The sequence below is a fragment of the Lepidochelys kempii genome, chromosome 11 (assembly GCF_965140265.1).
Source record: "Lepidochelys kempii isolate rLepKem1 chromosome 11, rLepKem1.hap2, whole genome shotgun sequence".
NCBI classification, from domain to species: domain Eukaryota; kingdom Metazoa; phylum Chordata; order Testudines; family Cheloniidae; genus Lepidochelys; species Lepidochelys kempii.
The window spans coordinates 13966964-13982953 of NC_133266.1; the positions used below are offsets into that span (position 1 = coordinate 13966964).

The 15990-nt window shown below is 43.4% G+C and overlaps 1 protein-coding gene across 7 annotated transcripts in view; it reads right to left on the reverse strand.

Annotated features, from left to right (window-relative positions):
• Nucleotides 1-8757: 8757 nt before the first annotated feature.
• The window catches only part of MARCO (macrophage receptor with collagenous structure), a 334342-nt gene continuing 327109 nt past the window's right edge, over nucleotides 8758-15990 (reverse strand). For all 7 annotated transcript variants that reach the window (XM_073305239.1, XM_073305235.1, XM_073305238.1 and 4 more), the window contains 3 exons: nucleotides 13444-13479; nucleotides 12167-12349; nucleotides 8758-10075 (listed from right to left, as the gene is read on the reverse strand). In XM_073305239.1, coding sequence (XP_073161340.1) covers nucleotides 9945-10075; nucleotides 12167-12349; nucleotides 13444-13479 — 350 coding nt within the window. In that variant the 3' untranslated portion in view covers nucleotides 8758-9944. The remainder of the gene's footprint in view (nucleotides 10076-12166; nucleotides 12350-13443; nucleotides 13480-15990) is intronic.

Consider the following 15990-nt stretch of genomic DNA (forward strand, 5'->3'; position numbering starts at 1 on the left):
CCCTCCAATTTGGTTGGCTCTGATTTGGGAGGGGATATATTGGTTATTCCCCAATATTGACCAACCAGTTATTTGTGAAAGCATTGGGGAATCACAAAACTTTCACAAGTTTTAGCACAATGGTTACTTGCATGACAATATACCAGAAAGTGCATTAGTAACTGCTCATTTTTCTCCTGTTTAAAATATTTCAGTCTATCCAATCAGGGAGCAGAAATAGCGCAATGTGACTTGGGTGACCAACCACACACCAGGAACGATAAATAGTGAACAGCCAAAGCAAAGAGGTTACAAAAACCCCATGGTCTGAAGATAACACAGTAGATAGAGTTATGCTGATTTACACCTTGAAAGGACCTGGCCTCCTAACATTTGTTCAGAATATCCAGTGAATATTTATGAATAATTAATACATTAACCCCCCCCAAGATCAGTGTAAGAAAGTTTTGCTAACCAAGAAAAGGGGCTAAATTCATAATGGCTATTATTCCTAACTAGCAATTCAACCATCTGTAGATTCATCACAATAGTATTTAAGCACACAACTAGGTTGTAATCCTTGAGGGTTAGATTTTCAAGAACACCCAAGTCCTAATGGGTACTTTAGAAAGTTTTACCCTGCACTTCTGCTGCCAATAATACATATGCTTCAAGATATAATTAGAGGACTTCTGCTTTCAGTGCATCTAACTAGAAACCAACACAAATTCACTTTAGGGGAAAAAACAGAACTGTCCCTGGGCGTTCTAAGACGTGTAAACCTGGGAAAGATAAAGGTTCATTTCTGGTAAATGGAAACTGAAAGTCAGGGTAAAAAAGAATGAGGAGTCCTTGTGGCATCTTAGAGACTAACAAATTTATCTGGGCATAAGCTTTCGTGGGCTAGAACCCACTTCATCAGATACATGGAGTGAAAATACAGGAGCAGGTATAAATACATGAAAGGATGGGGGTTGCTTTATCAAGTGTGAGGTCAGTCTAACGAGATAAATCAATTAACAGCAGGATACCAAGGGAGGAAAAATAACTTTTGAAGTGGTAAGAAAGTGGATCATTACAGACAGTTGACAAGAAGGTGTGAGTAACAATAGGGAGAAATTAGTATTGGGGAAGTTAAGTATAGGTTTTGTAATGACCCAACCACACCCAGTCTCTATTCAGGCCTAATCTGATGGTATCCAGTTTGCAGATTAATTCCAGTTCTTCAGCTTCACGTTGGAGTCTGTTTTTGAAGTTTTTTTGTTGAAGAATTGCCACTTTTAGGTCTGTTATTGAGTGACCAGAGAGATTGAAGTGTTCTCCTACTGGTTTTTGAATGTTATGGTTCCTGATGTCAGATTTGTGTCCATTTATTCTTTTGCATAGAGACTGTCTGATTTGGCCAACAGATAGTCTGCAAAGTACGTCTCACTGCTGTGCCACTCAAAAGCACTGAACTCATTTTACTTATGTGGTGAAAGCAGAGCTGCCCACACATCTCCAATCCTATATTCCTGGGATCTTTGGCTAGCAAATTGTAGGGTCCTCCCGTCTCTCCTACATATTATTTCAGCACGATTTTAAAAATAAGTTTGAAGTTCTGGCATAAAGAAATGAAATAGTTCAAACATAAGGCCAGATCCTGCTTGCTATACTGAAATTAACAAAACCATTCAGAGATGGGTAAGGACCCTGTAGGTGACTCAAGGCCTGGATTAAAGAAATTTGCCTGTGATAAACTCCTGTTAGCAAAAGAGGGGCTAAGAGGAGCAGTTAGTTTTTTCCCCTTCCAGGAGACATTCACCAGTTTAGAAGTCAGGTGTGAATGGAAAAGCAGGTCACCAAATTCAGGGATTTAAGACGGGTCTACACTCCAGCTTTACCAGTATGACTATGTTAGTAAGGGGTATGATCCCCTCCACCCCCGCACAAACACACACAACATATTTATATCACTAAAAGCCCTAGTGGGGATGCAGTTGTAATAGCAGAAAGGTGCTGTGATGTTGCACTCCATATGTTCATGGAAATATGCTTATGAATGTGAATATAATGTAACTGGAATATGCTTTATGCAAACAGTCTCTTGTAAAGTATCATTACAAAGCTTTAAGATACTGAGTGTGTTCATCCTATTTGTACATATGTATCATTCTTGTATCTGAAACTAGAAATATGAAGTTAACGCTGAGGTCCTATTGTAATTATGCAAAGTGTGGGCCATTAATGGTGGTTTAGAATCTTGATGGCTCCCATTGACTAGGATAATTGGCTGTAGATAGTTTATTTACTGTGACAAAGTTCCTCCTCTGCTTTGCTGGGTCCTGTGCTTATTGGCCAATTTGCTCACCTCAGAGATTCACAGCAGCCCTCAGTTTGGCCACTTTTGCTAGTGGCTCAAACCTGCTGTTCACTCAGCTAACCTCATCACTGGCCAGCATGGGGAACAGGAGGAGAACAATCCCCGCAATCTCTGCTGACCCACCTAGTGGGTCGGGAGGGGGGGGTCAGGCCAGAGATCTTCCCCTCTGGTGGGACCCACAGTCCGGGTCAACTCCTCTTATATCAAATAGGGACCCATCCTCTACTTCGGGTTCCAGACCAGGGCCCTGTGGATTACAGCTGTTTACAATGTTTCCTGTAACAGCTGTGTGACAGCTACAACGCCCTGAGCTACTTCCCCATGGCCTCCTCCCAACATCTTTATCCTCACCACAGGACCTTTCTCCTGATGCCAGATAGCGTTTGTACTTCTCAGTCCTCCAGCAGCACACCCTCTCACTTCCCACTCCTTGCACGCTGCTCACTGACTGAAGTGAGGTCCTTTTTAAACGAGGTGCCCTGATTAGCCTGCCTGTCTTAATTGAGATTACCATCTTCTTAATTGGCGCCACGTGTCCTAATTAGCCTGCCTCCCTTAATTGGTTCCAGCAAGTTCCTGATTGTTCTGGAACTGCCCCTTTTACTTTACCCAGGCAAAGGGGACCTGCTTAATCTGGGGCTAATGTATCTGCCTCCTCTCACTCTCCTGTAGCAATCTGGCCTGACCCTGTCACATTACCTGCCAGCCTTCTTGTGGACATGGGGGCCAGCCTGTGGGTAATGAAGAATGAGGTCTTACAGTGACAAGTGATCATGTCACCTGCTATTGGAATCCATCTTAAAGCTGGTACTTTTCCATTTAGAAGGAAGGGTGGGAACATAGAGACAGACAAAGGATTCCTGCCTTTTGCCAAAGCCATAAAAGGGGGTGGAACAGAACAAAGGGGGCTTCAGTCATGAGAAATCCCCTTTGTTACCATCTGAGCTGGAACTAACAAGGACTGTACCAGGGGAAAGGATTGGGCCCAGACCAAGAAGGAGTCTAGTCTGTGAAAGAAGCTTATTGGAACATCTCTGAGGGTGAGATTTACTTGTATTCAGTTTCTTAATGTATTAGGCTTAGATTTGCATGTTTTTGCTTTATTTTACTTGGTGACTTACTTTGTTCTATCTGTTATTACTTGAAACCACTTAAATCCTACTTTTTATACTTAATAAAGTCACTTGTTTATTAATTAACGTGGAGTATGTGATAAATAGCTGGGGGCGCAAACAGCTATGCATATCTCTCTATCAGTGTTATAGAGGGCAGACAATTCATGAGTTTACCCTGTATAAGCTTTATACAGAGTAAAATGGATTTATTTGGGGGTTTGGGTCCCTTTGGGAGCTGGGTGTCTTGGTGCTGGAGATGGGAGTATTTGCTAAGCCGTTTTCAATTAAGTCTGCAGCTTTGGGGGCGTGGTTCGGACCCTGGGTCTCTGCAGTAGGCTAGCGTGTATGTCTCAGCAAGACAGGGTTCTGGAGTCCCAAACTGGCAGGGAAGACAGGCTCAGAGGTAATTCCAGCACATCAGGTGACAGTCCCAAGGGGGTCTCTGTGACTGAACCTGTCACAGATGCCTTATATCGGTTGTAATAGTAGAAAGGTGCCTTATGGGATATTTCACTTCTCAAAGCAGAATGAGCAATACTGGTATAAGCACTTTTTTACCAGTATACCTGACTCCACTCTGGGGTAGTAGGGCTGCTGTAACTTTAACAGTCTAGTTAAATCAGCAAAACTTTTCAGTGCAGACAAGGCCTTAAACGAGTTCATGCTTAATCAGATGTGTCATATTAACCCAGTGGCAGCTCTGGTAAGAAAAAGGCAGTGTGGTACACTTTGTGTGCATGGCAGCCATGTGACCACGACGTTAATATGCATGGAGCTCTCCTGCTGTTACACTTTGGCTATGTCTATACTACAGCTTAGGTTGGCATAACTGATGTCACTCAGAGGTGTGGATAAGCCACCCCCCTGAGCAATGTGAATTACACCAATGTAAGCGCTGGTGTGGACAGCCACCACTGTTCATTTGGGGTGGATTAATTAAGTCGATGGGAGAGCTCTCTAGTGTTGCCATAGCATAATTGTAATATTCTCTTGTGAGTGAAATAGAAACAATTGGAAAAAATTAACTTGGATCAAGAAGAACTTTCTTTGGTTGCACTGGTGCCATGCTAGGGTGGACTCCGACTTTAAGAAATGTTAGGTTAATGAAATTCCAAAACAAAGTTACAACAGACGTTATTTCCAAGGTTGATCTGTGTCCTGGCCAGCACTTGCTGTTGCTTCCCCTTTTCAAACAGTTAGCATCTTCTAGACTTTAAGGTCAAAAGTGACCATCAGGATCATCTAGTTCTCTCCTTTAAAGTTCTGTTTTTATCAGTTTCCTTCTCCAGGGTACTACTTATTTGCCACACTTTTGCCTAATTCTTCTTGAAGCAACAGACCACCATGACACAAGAACATTATAAGCAGCTGTGACTGAATTTCAACACAATAAGCCTAGTTTTCAAATGTGGGAGATTTAGTAGGATGTCCATATTCTGCACTGGGAGGCTGGACTTACCACGGAGACAGAGATGGGCACTTAACTCATCCAAATGTGATGGCTGGACATCCTGGGAGGATGCCCACAGTTGAATATGGGGTTCTTACTCAACTAGAGCTGGGTGCCTAATATGATAATGGATTTGCAAATGTTTTGGGAAATGGAAGCCAAGAATTCAGTTTACAGTTAACTTGTGGGGTAATATCAGACAGTGTTTGTGAGTATTTGGATGGCTGTTGTATAGCTGGGAAAAAGTTTGAAAATCCCGAATGTTTTGCACATTTTAGCCTGGGGATGATTAATCTAAAGATTCAGACCAAAGTGAACTATTCACTATCTGCTGTTTTAGTCGCTTGTTATTCTCTTGTTTAAACATTCAATTGGGGAGAAGAAATAATGCATTGTGACGCAGATCAAGAACCACACACCACGAGTAGCCAATAATAGATGATGATACCCATAGGCTGAAATTTGTTCCCATAAACTACTAGGCATTTACTTACAATTAAGACATTCATAGAAATAAGGATTGGTTCATGAACAATTTGAGAGTATTAAAAAGAATAGATCTTCAACAAATGTTATACCCAACCAAGTGGCAGGATTCAGAAAGCAGGGTGAAGTCTTGGAAGTAGAGGTGGTTATTTTCCAGGAAATAGATTTGATAGACAAAGGCAGTAATTATATTTTTCTAAACACGGGTCCCACTAAGTAACATGACCTTTTCCCCTTTAAAAGTTTATCTGCCACCTGGAATTTAGAGGCAAAAGGGCTTCCCAGAAAAACTTTACAGGGGATATGAAACCGACCAATGTCAGCTTTTCAAAAGGCTGAGGAGAGAGGCATCATGCATAAAGACAGGAATTTGGGTTGAATTCTGCATAACACATATTATGAACTGGGAAGTCCAGATCTGAACATTTCCTTAACTTTTAAAGATTGAGTTCTGATGTGGCAAAAACAAGAACTGCACAAGCAGAAACAAAAATTAGATGAGCATGTGGGAAAAGAAAGAACTAAACGTTTGATTAGAAATCACCCTCTCTTCTGGGGCAGGGGAGGTTTTGCCAACTTGTCTTTGTTTGTTAAGCTCATGTTGGATACCATCATTCAATCACATATGCCTGTCAATAAATATTTGCTGCATTTTGACAAAGGCAGGGTTTAATCACTTTGATTTTGTTACGCCTCTCTCCCCATCTCTCCTGAGCTTTCAGGGGCAAAGACCTTGTATCCATAGTTGTCTCTAAAGCATCCACTAGAACAATACTGGTGCTATATAAATAGTCAAAACTACTAATTGTGTGAACTTCTTTGAAGACCATGAGCTTAGGCCTTGAAGATAAAGTTTTGACCCTATTTTTGGCGTTTGACTGCTACCCCACACACCCAACACAAAGCATATACGACACATGTAAATGTGTACTGGGATCTGGGCATATGTGAAAAGCTGTATGCCCTGTTACGAACAGAAAGTGAAGAGTTTTAAAAACGTGTACACCTCTCGGATACAATGGTGATGAGCGCAGTCCCAAAGCCTAGATACCGACCTTAATACAGGCAATCCCTATGGCCCGTGTTCTACAGAAGGTCAGACGAGACAATCACACTGCTGCCTTCTGGCCTTGGACTCTGAGGAATCTCCTGAATGAGAATTCAGCCTTTGGAGAAGGAACTTTAAACTCCAGCTGGGGCCCTATAAGAGCCATTTCTTCAGGAGGTGCACTGAGCCTGTGCCTCCAGTGGGAATTGGCCTGAGTAAAAATGGAGTGAGGATCTCAGGATCTGGCCTGATCATTCTGAGGAACCTCCTCTCCCATGTCTGATTAACAAAATCAGAAAGCACAAGGACAAAGAGGTATTGGCTGATGCAACAAGCACAGATACTGTTTGTAAGTCCCTTCATTGCAGAGAGTGAGGGAGGCTTGATACATGCGGCTTGCTATTACAAAATGATGGATGAATTAATATCACACAGATTCACTGATTGCAAACGGAAACCCTAGGAGGAGCTACTTTAGTCCAAGGAGCATTATTTACCACACTGGTGAGACAGGCCAACTCCCTTAATTTATATATGTCATAAAAATAAAGGGAAGGGTAACCACCTTTCTGTATACAGTGCTATAAAATCCTTGCTGACCAGAGGCAAAACCCTTTCACCTGTAAAGGGTTAAGAAGCTAAGACAGCCTCGCTGGCACCTGACCAAAATGACCAATGAGGAGACAAGATACTTTCAAAGCTGGAGGGGGGAAACAAAGGGTCTGTGTGATGCTTTTGCTGGGAACAGATCAGGAATGCAGTCTCAGAACTTCTGTTAGTAAGTAATCTAGCTAGAAATCTGTTAGATTTCCTTTTGTTTAATGTCTGGTAAAATAGGCTGTGCTGCATGGAATGTATATTCCTGTTTTTGTGTCTTTTTGTAACCTAAGGTTTAGCCTAGAGGGATTCTCTATGTTTTGAATCTGATTACCCTGTAAGGTATTTACCATCCTGATTTTACAGAGGTGATTCTTTTACCTTTTCTTTAATTAAAATTCTTCTTTTAAGAACCTTATTGATTTTTCATTGTTCTTAAGATCCAAGGGTTTGGGTCTGTGTTCACCTGTACAAGTTGGTGAGGATTTTTTATCAAGCTTCCCCAGGAAAGGGGGTGTAGGGTTTGGGGGGGAGGATATTTTGGGGGAAGATGTCTCCAAGTGGGCTCTTTCCCTGTACTTTGTTAACACGCTTGGTGGTGGCAGCATAGGGTTCAAGGACAAGGCAAAGTTTGTACCTCGGGGAAGTTTTTAACCTAAGCTGGTAAGAATAAGCTTAGGGGGTCTTTCATGCGGGTCCCCCCATCGGTACCCTGGAGTTCAGAGTGGGGAAGGAGCCTTGGCAATGCGGGATGTGGCACTGCTCTCATTTGGATGTGCCACTGCTTCTAGAGCAAGTTTTAAAAATGCTTGTGGCTGACGAGGTTTCAGCCTCCTGGTTTTGATGATGCATGTGCCTTGCCTCCTCTGAATCTGACCCAAGAAGGGAAACTGGATCTATCAGAAAGGAACCAGAGTGGAGGCTGGAAAACATTAGCAGATTTCCTTCTCTTCATAAGGCTCATCCCTCTCTCCAATTATCTACTCTCTGAGTTTGAAATGAGTTGTGTATTTAGATCGCTTACGGGTGACACTTGCTGCACTTGAGCCTGCTTAAGAATCAGGGTCCAGAGAATTTTATTACATGAGTTCGGGGGGGACAACACCCCCTTGCCTCAGAAACCACTCCTCCTCTGTGATGTGATCTCTCTCAGGGGCTGCCTACATGAGAAACGTAAGTCAACCTATATTAGGTTGACTTACAGCCGCTGCAGTAATTACTGAGGTGGTTCATGTCCACACTACTCTCCTTGGGTCACTGGTGCGCGTCCTCACCAGGAGCACTTCCCCTGACCTAAGAGAGGCAGTGTGGGGAGCTGAGAGCTTGGTCTCTAAGCTCTGCTGTCAACTCCCTGCTGGGAGTCCGGCTACCCTACCAGTTCCCGGCGGGCTCCCCCGCAACTTCCCATTCCCCATCAGGAGCTGGGAGCGGTGGCTGCACAGGGCTTCTTGCCCTTGCTCCCAGCTGGGAGCAGGGTCCAACCACCAAGCTCTCCAAGGGCATGGGGGCCTTTAGCTGTCTGGCTTTCTTGTCAATTTCACAGCTCCTGCCATGAAATTAACAAGACAGCCAACAGCCAATGTAAGGAATGCAGTGTCTACACAGACACTGCATCACCCTAACTACACCAACATAAGACTTACGCCTCTTGTGGAGGGGAATTTATGATGTCGGTGTAGTAGGGCATTTACACTGGTGGGAGGAAGGCTGTAGTGTAGACATTGACATAATTAGGATGACATAAGCTGCCTAACCATGTAGTGTGAACCAGTCCTAAAACTTTGTGGCATGGCTCAGACACATTTCACTTTGTGTGTGACACTGTATTATTACATAGAAGAAAATTCCACAGTCATCTAAGGGAAACAAATGTAGCCAGGGTTGCATAATAATATCAAAGCACAGGAAAAGGGTTTTGGTAAACTTATTTCTTATTTTAAAGTAACATTCCTGTAAGCAAGATATACTGTACACAGCTCTGTATGTGCTACTGTTCATCCACCACTTTACAATATGGAAATGTATGGTGCAGGGGTGTGTTGTGGATCCTTAAAAAGAGAGAAAATGCTCAGTACAAATAAAAATCAATGCATCAGACATGGTTGTGTATAACAGACAGTAAAGGGTGGAAGCCATTATGTATCTACATATAGGACAGTTAACTCTGCAAGCTTTACACTTAATCATCAGTGACTTCCTGACAGAATATTACTGTTGCTAATGCATGCTCCTGCTTTATATTTGTATATATTTCTATATTTCCATAGAGCCTTATGTCTGAGGATCTAAAAGGACTTTTGAATATGAACCAATCTTCATAATACTCCTGAGAGGTAAGTATCATTACCTCTGTTAATAGATTGGGAGGCTGTGAAACTGAGAAACAGAGAGGTTAAGGCCCAGATCCTCAAAGGTATTCATGTGCCTAACTCCTCACCTTTAAGGATCTGGGCCTTAGTGACTTGGCCACGGTCATGAAGGAGGGCCAGGGAAGAGCTAGGAAGAGTGCAGGGCATAGGTCTCCTACTCCTATGCTTTAACTTCCATTATCCTTCCACCCTGTGCAGAATACATGATTGCTGGATACCAGACCGGCCAGGTTACCCAAAGATTTACGAGTATTTGAGTGAGTTGGGTATTTCATTCCTTTTCTGTCTCTAATTGTTTTGTGGCAACTGGATTTCCTGGTTTACTTTTGGCCTTACTGGTTATTAAAGATTTAAGGAACAATTACTTGCCTCATTGATGCATATTTTTAAAATAGCTAAAGAAACCAACAGTTTTACAAACACCGAAACAAAGAAGCAAGTCCCAGCCATGGACAACAGCAGCGCAGTCTGTTGGAACTTGTGGAATTAAGACATCTTATGCCAGACAGCAGTGTATCATGCCCATTTCGACACCATCTTAGGCACATTCCACACCAGCATCTTCATTGTGGCTGCAGTTGTGGTCCCCCCACTTGTTTTTTTCACAGTTCAAAATGGAGGATTCCATTCCATTGCACTCCACGTCATCAAGCCAAATCTGACCAGAACCTTTTTTGGGGGTGAGTGGTTAAAAAAAATAAATAAAAAGCAAAATAAGTCACTGTAGAGCATGGGAAACAGACATATACAGTCACCCAAAGAAATCTGTAATGTGAATCACAAAGACGACATTCTTTAGGTTTCACACTTCCCTTAGGGCTAGACTTAGCCTCGAGGCACAGCTCTGTGTCGGGAGCGGGTACCTGTGTCACCCCAGGAGGAGGCCTGGGAAGGAACTGTGACAGTTACATTTCCCCTCCCTGCTTTGCCACGGCTCCCAAGAGAAAGTAACGGATTGCAGCCTTTTACTGGGGGCAGCTGACTTCCCCTCTAACAGCAGCTTGGCATTGCAGGCTGGCGCACTGGAGGGTGGAGTCAAAGCTCCACCTATTCCCAGCCCTCCCTCCACCCATCTACAGGTGAATGGGAACAGTGGGCCTGCAAAGGCTGCTCTTCCCAGTGCTCAGTGACCTGCAGTGCAGCTAACTCAGATGGAAGGAAAGGGCTCTTTGTACAGGTTATGTCCATTGTGGCTCACAGCGCGGAGTGAGGAAGAAGCCTTCCCTGGTGCACCTTTACCACCATGTGTGTCCTGGTAAGAGCAGGTCACAATTCTGTCTTTTGTTACCAGTGAAAAATAGAACAAGGTCCCCCGGCAAACTCCCCCCAGGGGAATACATAATGAACTCCTGGATCAAAACACAGGAGGGGAAGGAGCTGGCTGGATTGCAATCGAAGTTGTCATCTGACATGTTGGAGGTGGTCTCTCAGCTTGAATCTCATGCACTTTGCTTCACATATTGCCCATGGTCACTTCCAAATGGAAAGGGTAACACTTACTTAAGAGGCCTTTGGGTACCCTGCTGCAGAGAATTACACTTGCCACTAATATAGGGCATAACTAAGACAGTGCACAGATTTAGGTTAGACGGTTTCATCCAAATGATCACTACCCTCTGGGTCTGCAAAACTGGGCTGGAAATTTTGCAAGAGCAGACTTTCTAGTACTATTGTGGCACTTCTGCTTCCAGCTTTGGCTAGAAGAAGGAAGTGCAGGGGCACATGGAATTGAGAGATCAGAGAGGAAACACCATTGAGTGAACTTTTGTGAACTTTGGAAAAGTTGAGTGAGTTCAGGTTGTGGGTAAAACTTGAGGGTGGGTAGAGGATAGAAGGGTTTTCATTTTAATTATAATGATTCACCTCAGTGATAATCTCAATCGCTAATCCCAGCAATCCTATTTAACACAGAAATCTCTAAAAACCTTGCTTCTGTTGATTATCCCTATATCTGAATGGCTTGTGCCCAGTTGTCCCATAACACTTCCACACAACTGTTCTGTAAGTTCTTGATTGCTGGGTGATTATTCTATAGGTTATGATACTGCCCCTCTTTACTTTAGCAGAACACCCATTTGCTTCAGTATGAGTTTTGTCTTGGTAAGAGTGGCAGGGTCCGGACAAGAGGGGATGTGTGGGGGTGGAGGCAGGGTCACCCTGAGATTTGTGCTTGGCTTGTACTGAGCATGCTCACACAGACTGTAACTGCTGAAGCCGGCTGCCCTGACTCGGCCCCCCCCTCTTCCCCATCGGCAGGCATGGGTTGCCTCTGGTCTGGACCATCATAATTTCTCTTTCGGAGGCCAGTGGGGTGGGTGGGTATTTTGACAATCGGGAAATAGAAATAGCAGGTGGGAGGGAGATAAAAGGGACGAATGGAAATTCTAGAGTTATCCTCTGAGGAAGCATGTCTGCAAAGTTCATGCAGCTCACATGTGAATGCAAGTATCTCAGTATTCACCATCAAGAAACTATATATTTTGTACAACCTTAGACTGTGATCCTGCACTTGGAAAGAATTTTAGGACTTCCCGTGCAACAAGAGCAGCACCAAAAAAGTGTGGCACCCTGGACTGAAAAAATTCCAGCTCTGTATCTGAATGCCTGGCTGAAAGTGGCTTGGGTGCCAGGAGGCCATGAATACTGCCCCTGTAAAGGCTGAATCTTACACCAAACACCAGCCACACTATATAAAATCACAGATCACAATTTGGGATCCGGAATGTAGTTGGTGATTTGGGTGATTAGTTATTAACTTACCTGGGGGTGCCGTCATGGTGCGAACTGCGCGTCTATATCCCAGCATTTTGCAGACCACGGTTCCATCTCTGTCATCCCATCCATCATCACATATTGTTCCCCACTTCTCTTGGTACCTAATTTCGACACGGCCCTCCCTAGCTGTCCCATTGAGCCTTATATTGGGGTGGGAGTAGCGTTCCCCTGATGGATTAGAAGGTTATGAAATAATTGCACCAATTACACACACAGAAAATAAGACGTTTGCATAAGAAAAATGACACAGAAGAATAAGGCGCTAAACCCAATAACACAAACCAACGGCCACACCTAAATGAACATGGCTACATGGGAAACAAGGTTGCTGTTGTAGCAAAAATCAGATCAGTTCAGGACCCTGTGATAGATATGATGAACACAGGTCTAGCTTGAGACTCTTGAATCAATTTTAGACCTGTTATTCGTACAGGTTATATGTATTATTGTGGGCTCGGGATTGTATTCTACTCCAATGGGGAGGGTTACTGCAGCTCCTCCAGGAACTAAAAACAGTGGGGTGTGATTACTGCCGTCCCTGGGACCAGCAAACAGTTCCAGACAAGTACCAGTCTCTGTGGTGGTTTGCATATACTGGTTCAGAGTGTGTTCAAGAGACCTAGGAGACTGGGGTATAAAGAGACAGGCTTTCATTTTAAGGCAACAAATGGGCATGACCCTTTTGTCCAAAATGGGTGCGGCGTATCAAACCCCATGGAAGGACTGGAACATGCAGGGTCTCCATAGATGTCACGGGGGAACACTGGTAAGCTTAATTATGTGTTTAGACCTTTTATTGTTTTATACATTGTTTCTGTAAGGCTCCGAGAGAGCTGTTGGTTACTCATAACCACTGGCGCATGCCATTCATAGCCCTTGGAGAGAAAACAAAGCACAGAAGCTGGACATTAGTCAGGCTTGCTGGGATAAGCAAGGGCAGTGCAGGGAGGTGGGTTACAACCAAACAACCCTGCTCCGCAGGAAGAGTGATGCAGGTCCCTGCCCAGAGATTGATGATGGTGAAAGGCCTCCTTGAACAGACCCTGGGAGGGCTCAGAGGTGCAATTAATTCAGAAGCATGACGGCCCTGATCCTGCAGGCTCTTAAACACTTGCTTCACTTTATGCACGTGGGAGGTTCTGTTGACATCATTGGGACTATGCAAATAGTCAAAGTTAAGCATGTGTCCTGGATATATACTGGGTCCTATATTGTGCTGGTGTTACAGGGCAAGCTATGGAGACGAGATAAATGTCTAGTACCTGGTTCAGCCCTGTCACCTTTGCTCCCTGGCAGTCCTGTTCCAAATTAAAAAAAACAATCGTTAGACACGCTTTCAAGGTAAAGTATAATGATTACCATTATGTCTTAAGCTGGTGTTGATCGGAGATGAATGCAAATGTTCAAACAAAACTCCAGCCCCCTCACACTTTTAGAATTTGAAATATACTCCTGGAATTAAACTCCTGATATGGTTAAGCCCCTGGGACAGCTTTGGAACTCATGATAGCAGCATGTTAAAAGCAGCAGGAGTATTATGCACTGCAGAGTATTTGCAATGCACAACACTGGTGAAAAGGTCCCGTGATGGTGTATATACGTCAGTGTGCAGAATCCTGCTATATTAAGTGGACAGTATTTTACTGGTGCTGCCATGCATATAATATGTATTTTAAATGTTATAAAAACAGCTACAGAGTATACATTTTAAAAACCTTGTTTTTTAAAAATACATTTAAAAACAACCTCCAGCTGCTTATGTTCTTTGCAAAATATAAAAGTCCCTTTCTCTATTTTATGGTCAAATGGCCTACAGCAATTAATTTGACCAGCTCTTTGCTATCAGGCGCTGTCTCTCACTGTGTGTTTGCACAGAACCTCGCACAATGGGGTCGCAATCTCAGTTCACATCACCAGGCGCTACCATATTACAATTAAAAAAAACCAATAACAATAAACGTTCATAATAATTATTTGCACTTCTACAGTGCCTTCCATCCAAAGATTGCAAAATGCTTTAAGGATCTCAGTGTCTTAATTAAAAAAACCCTACACGAATAAAGGTTTATTACCTTCCTTTTATAGATGGGGAAACTGAGGCAAAGAGCAGGAAAGGTCCAGATCCTCAAAGGTGTTTAGGCACCTAATTCCCATTGAAAGGTGGGACTTAGGCACCTAAATACCTTTGAGGATTTGGGTCTAAGTGATTTTTATCCAAAGTCAAACAAGAAGTCAGTGGCAGCCTCAAGAATAGGAGCGGGGTCTTTTGACACCACAGTGCCACTTGGGCCCTCTTAAAGTATAGTTTAGTTGGAATGCACAAAGGGATCCCAAATGTACTGAAAAAAAAGCTTCCCACATCCTTTTTCTTTTGCTAAAAGCACTAAATATACAACTCTTTCTTTTAAAAAAGTATAACTATATAAATAGACATACACAACCTATTTTGTAATCTGGTAGGTGTGTTTTCTGCATCATTAACCAGAGTTAGATGCAGGAGAAATCTAAAACTACCAGGCTGCATATCGGCATCTGAGTCGGGTGTGGCCTAAAGCAGATTTCAAATACATGTCAGGAGTGAATTCAGAAATCAATTCTTAACGTACGAGCCAGTCTCCCTGTTCTGATTGGGGCCAAATCAAGTTGAGCTCAGTGGGAGTTTTGCATGTGTAAGGCTGGTTGGATGGGGGCCACGTTATATCTAAAAGAAAAGGAGTACTAGTGGCACCTTAGAGACTAACCAATTTATTTGGGCATAAGCTTTCATGAGCTACAGCTCACTTCATCGGATTGTAGCTCACGAAAGCTCATGCTCAAATAAATTGGTTAGTCTCTAAGGTGCCACAAGTACTCCTTTTCTTTTTGCAAATACAGACTAACATGGCTGCTACTGTGAAACCTGACTTTATAGCTAGTTCATCAGCAAAGATGCAGCCTCCGTCTAGGAGTGGTAGTGGGCAGGGACTGGTTAGTGTCACAGTGAAGTGGAGTGATGTCTCACTATAGGGCTATCTGCTCATGTTGATGTTCTGTGTTGTTACTTCTGGGCCAGGTAAGATGCTGTCTCAGCCACTTTGGGGCAACTGGGGACCTCGGAGCTTCACCCAAGGAGGAAAATATATTTCAGTCCTGTGCAAAGCGAGAGTTATTGATAAAAAAAACCACTAATAGCTGCACTGGTGCTGGAGCCACCAGAATAAATAAGGGCTGGACTGTGCCTTTACAGCTTGCCCGGTGTAAGGTAAGAGTGTAGCTGGACTACCCCAGAACCAGCCCAGGGAGGAATTGTGACTCTCCTCCTCAGGCTTCCCCTTTGCTCCTTGGCTTGTGGGTGTAATTTACTTCACAGGGCGCAGGGCAGTCCCCTGTTTGGGCCAGCCGCAATATTACAACAAAAAAACTTCAAAAACAGACTCCAACAAGAGACTGCAGAATTGGAATTAATTTGCAAACTGGACACCATTCAATTAGGCTTGAATAAAGACTGGGAGTGGATGGGTCATTACACAAAGTAAAACTATTTCCCCATGTTTATTTCCCCACCCCACCCCCGCACTGTTCCTCTCACCTTCTTGTCAACTGTTGGAAATGGGCCATCCTGATTATCACTATAAAAGGTTTTTTTCTCCTGCAGCTAATAGCTCACCTTAATTGATCACTTTCGTTATAGTGGGTATGGCAACACCCATGTTTTCATGTTCCCATGTTTTCATGTGTGTATATATCTATCTTCCTACTGTATTTTCCACTGCATGCATCTGATGAAGTGGGTTTTAGCCCACGAAAGCTTATGCTCAAATAAATTTGTT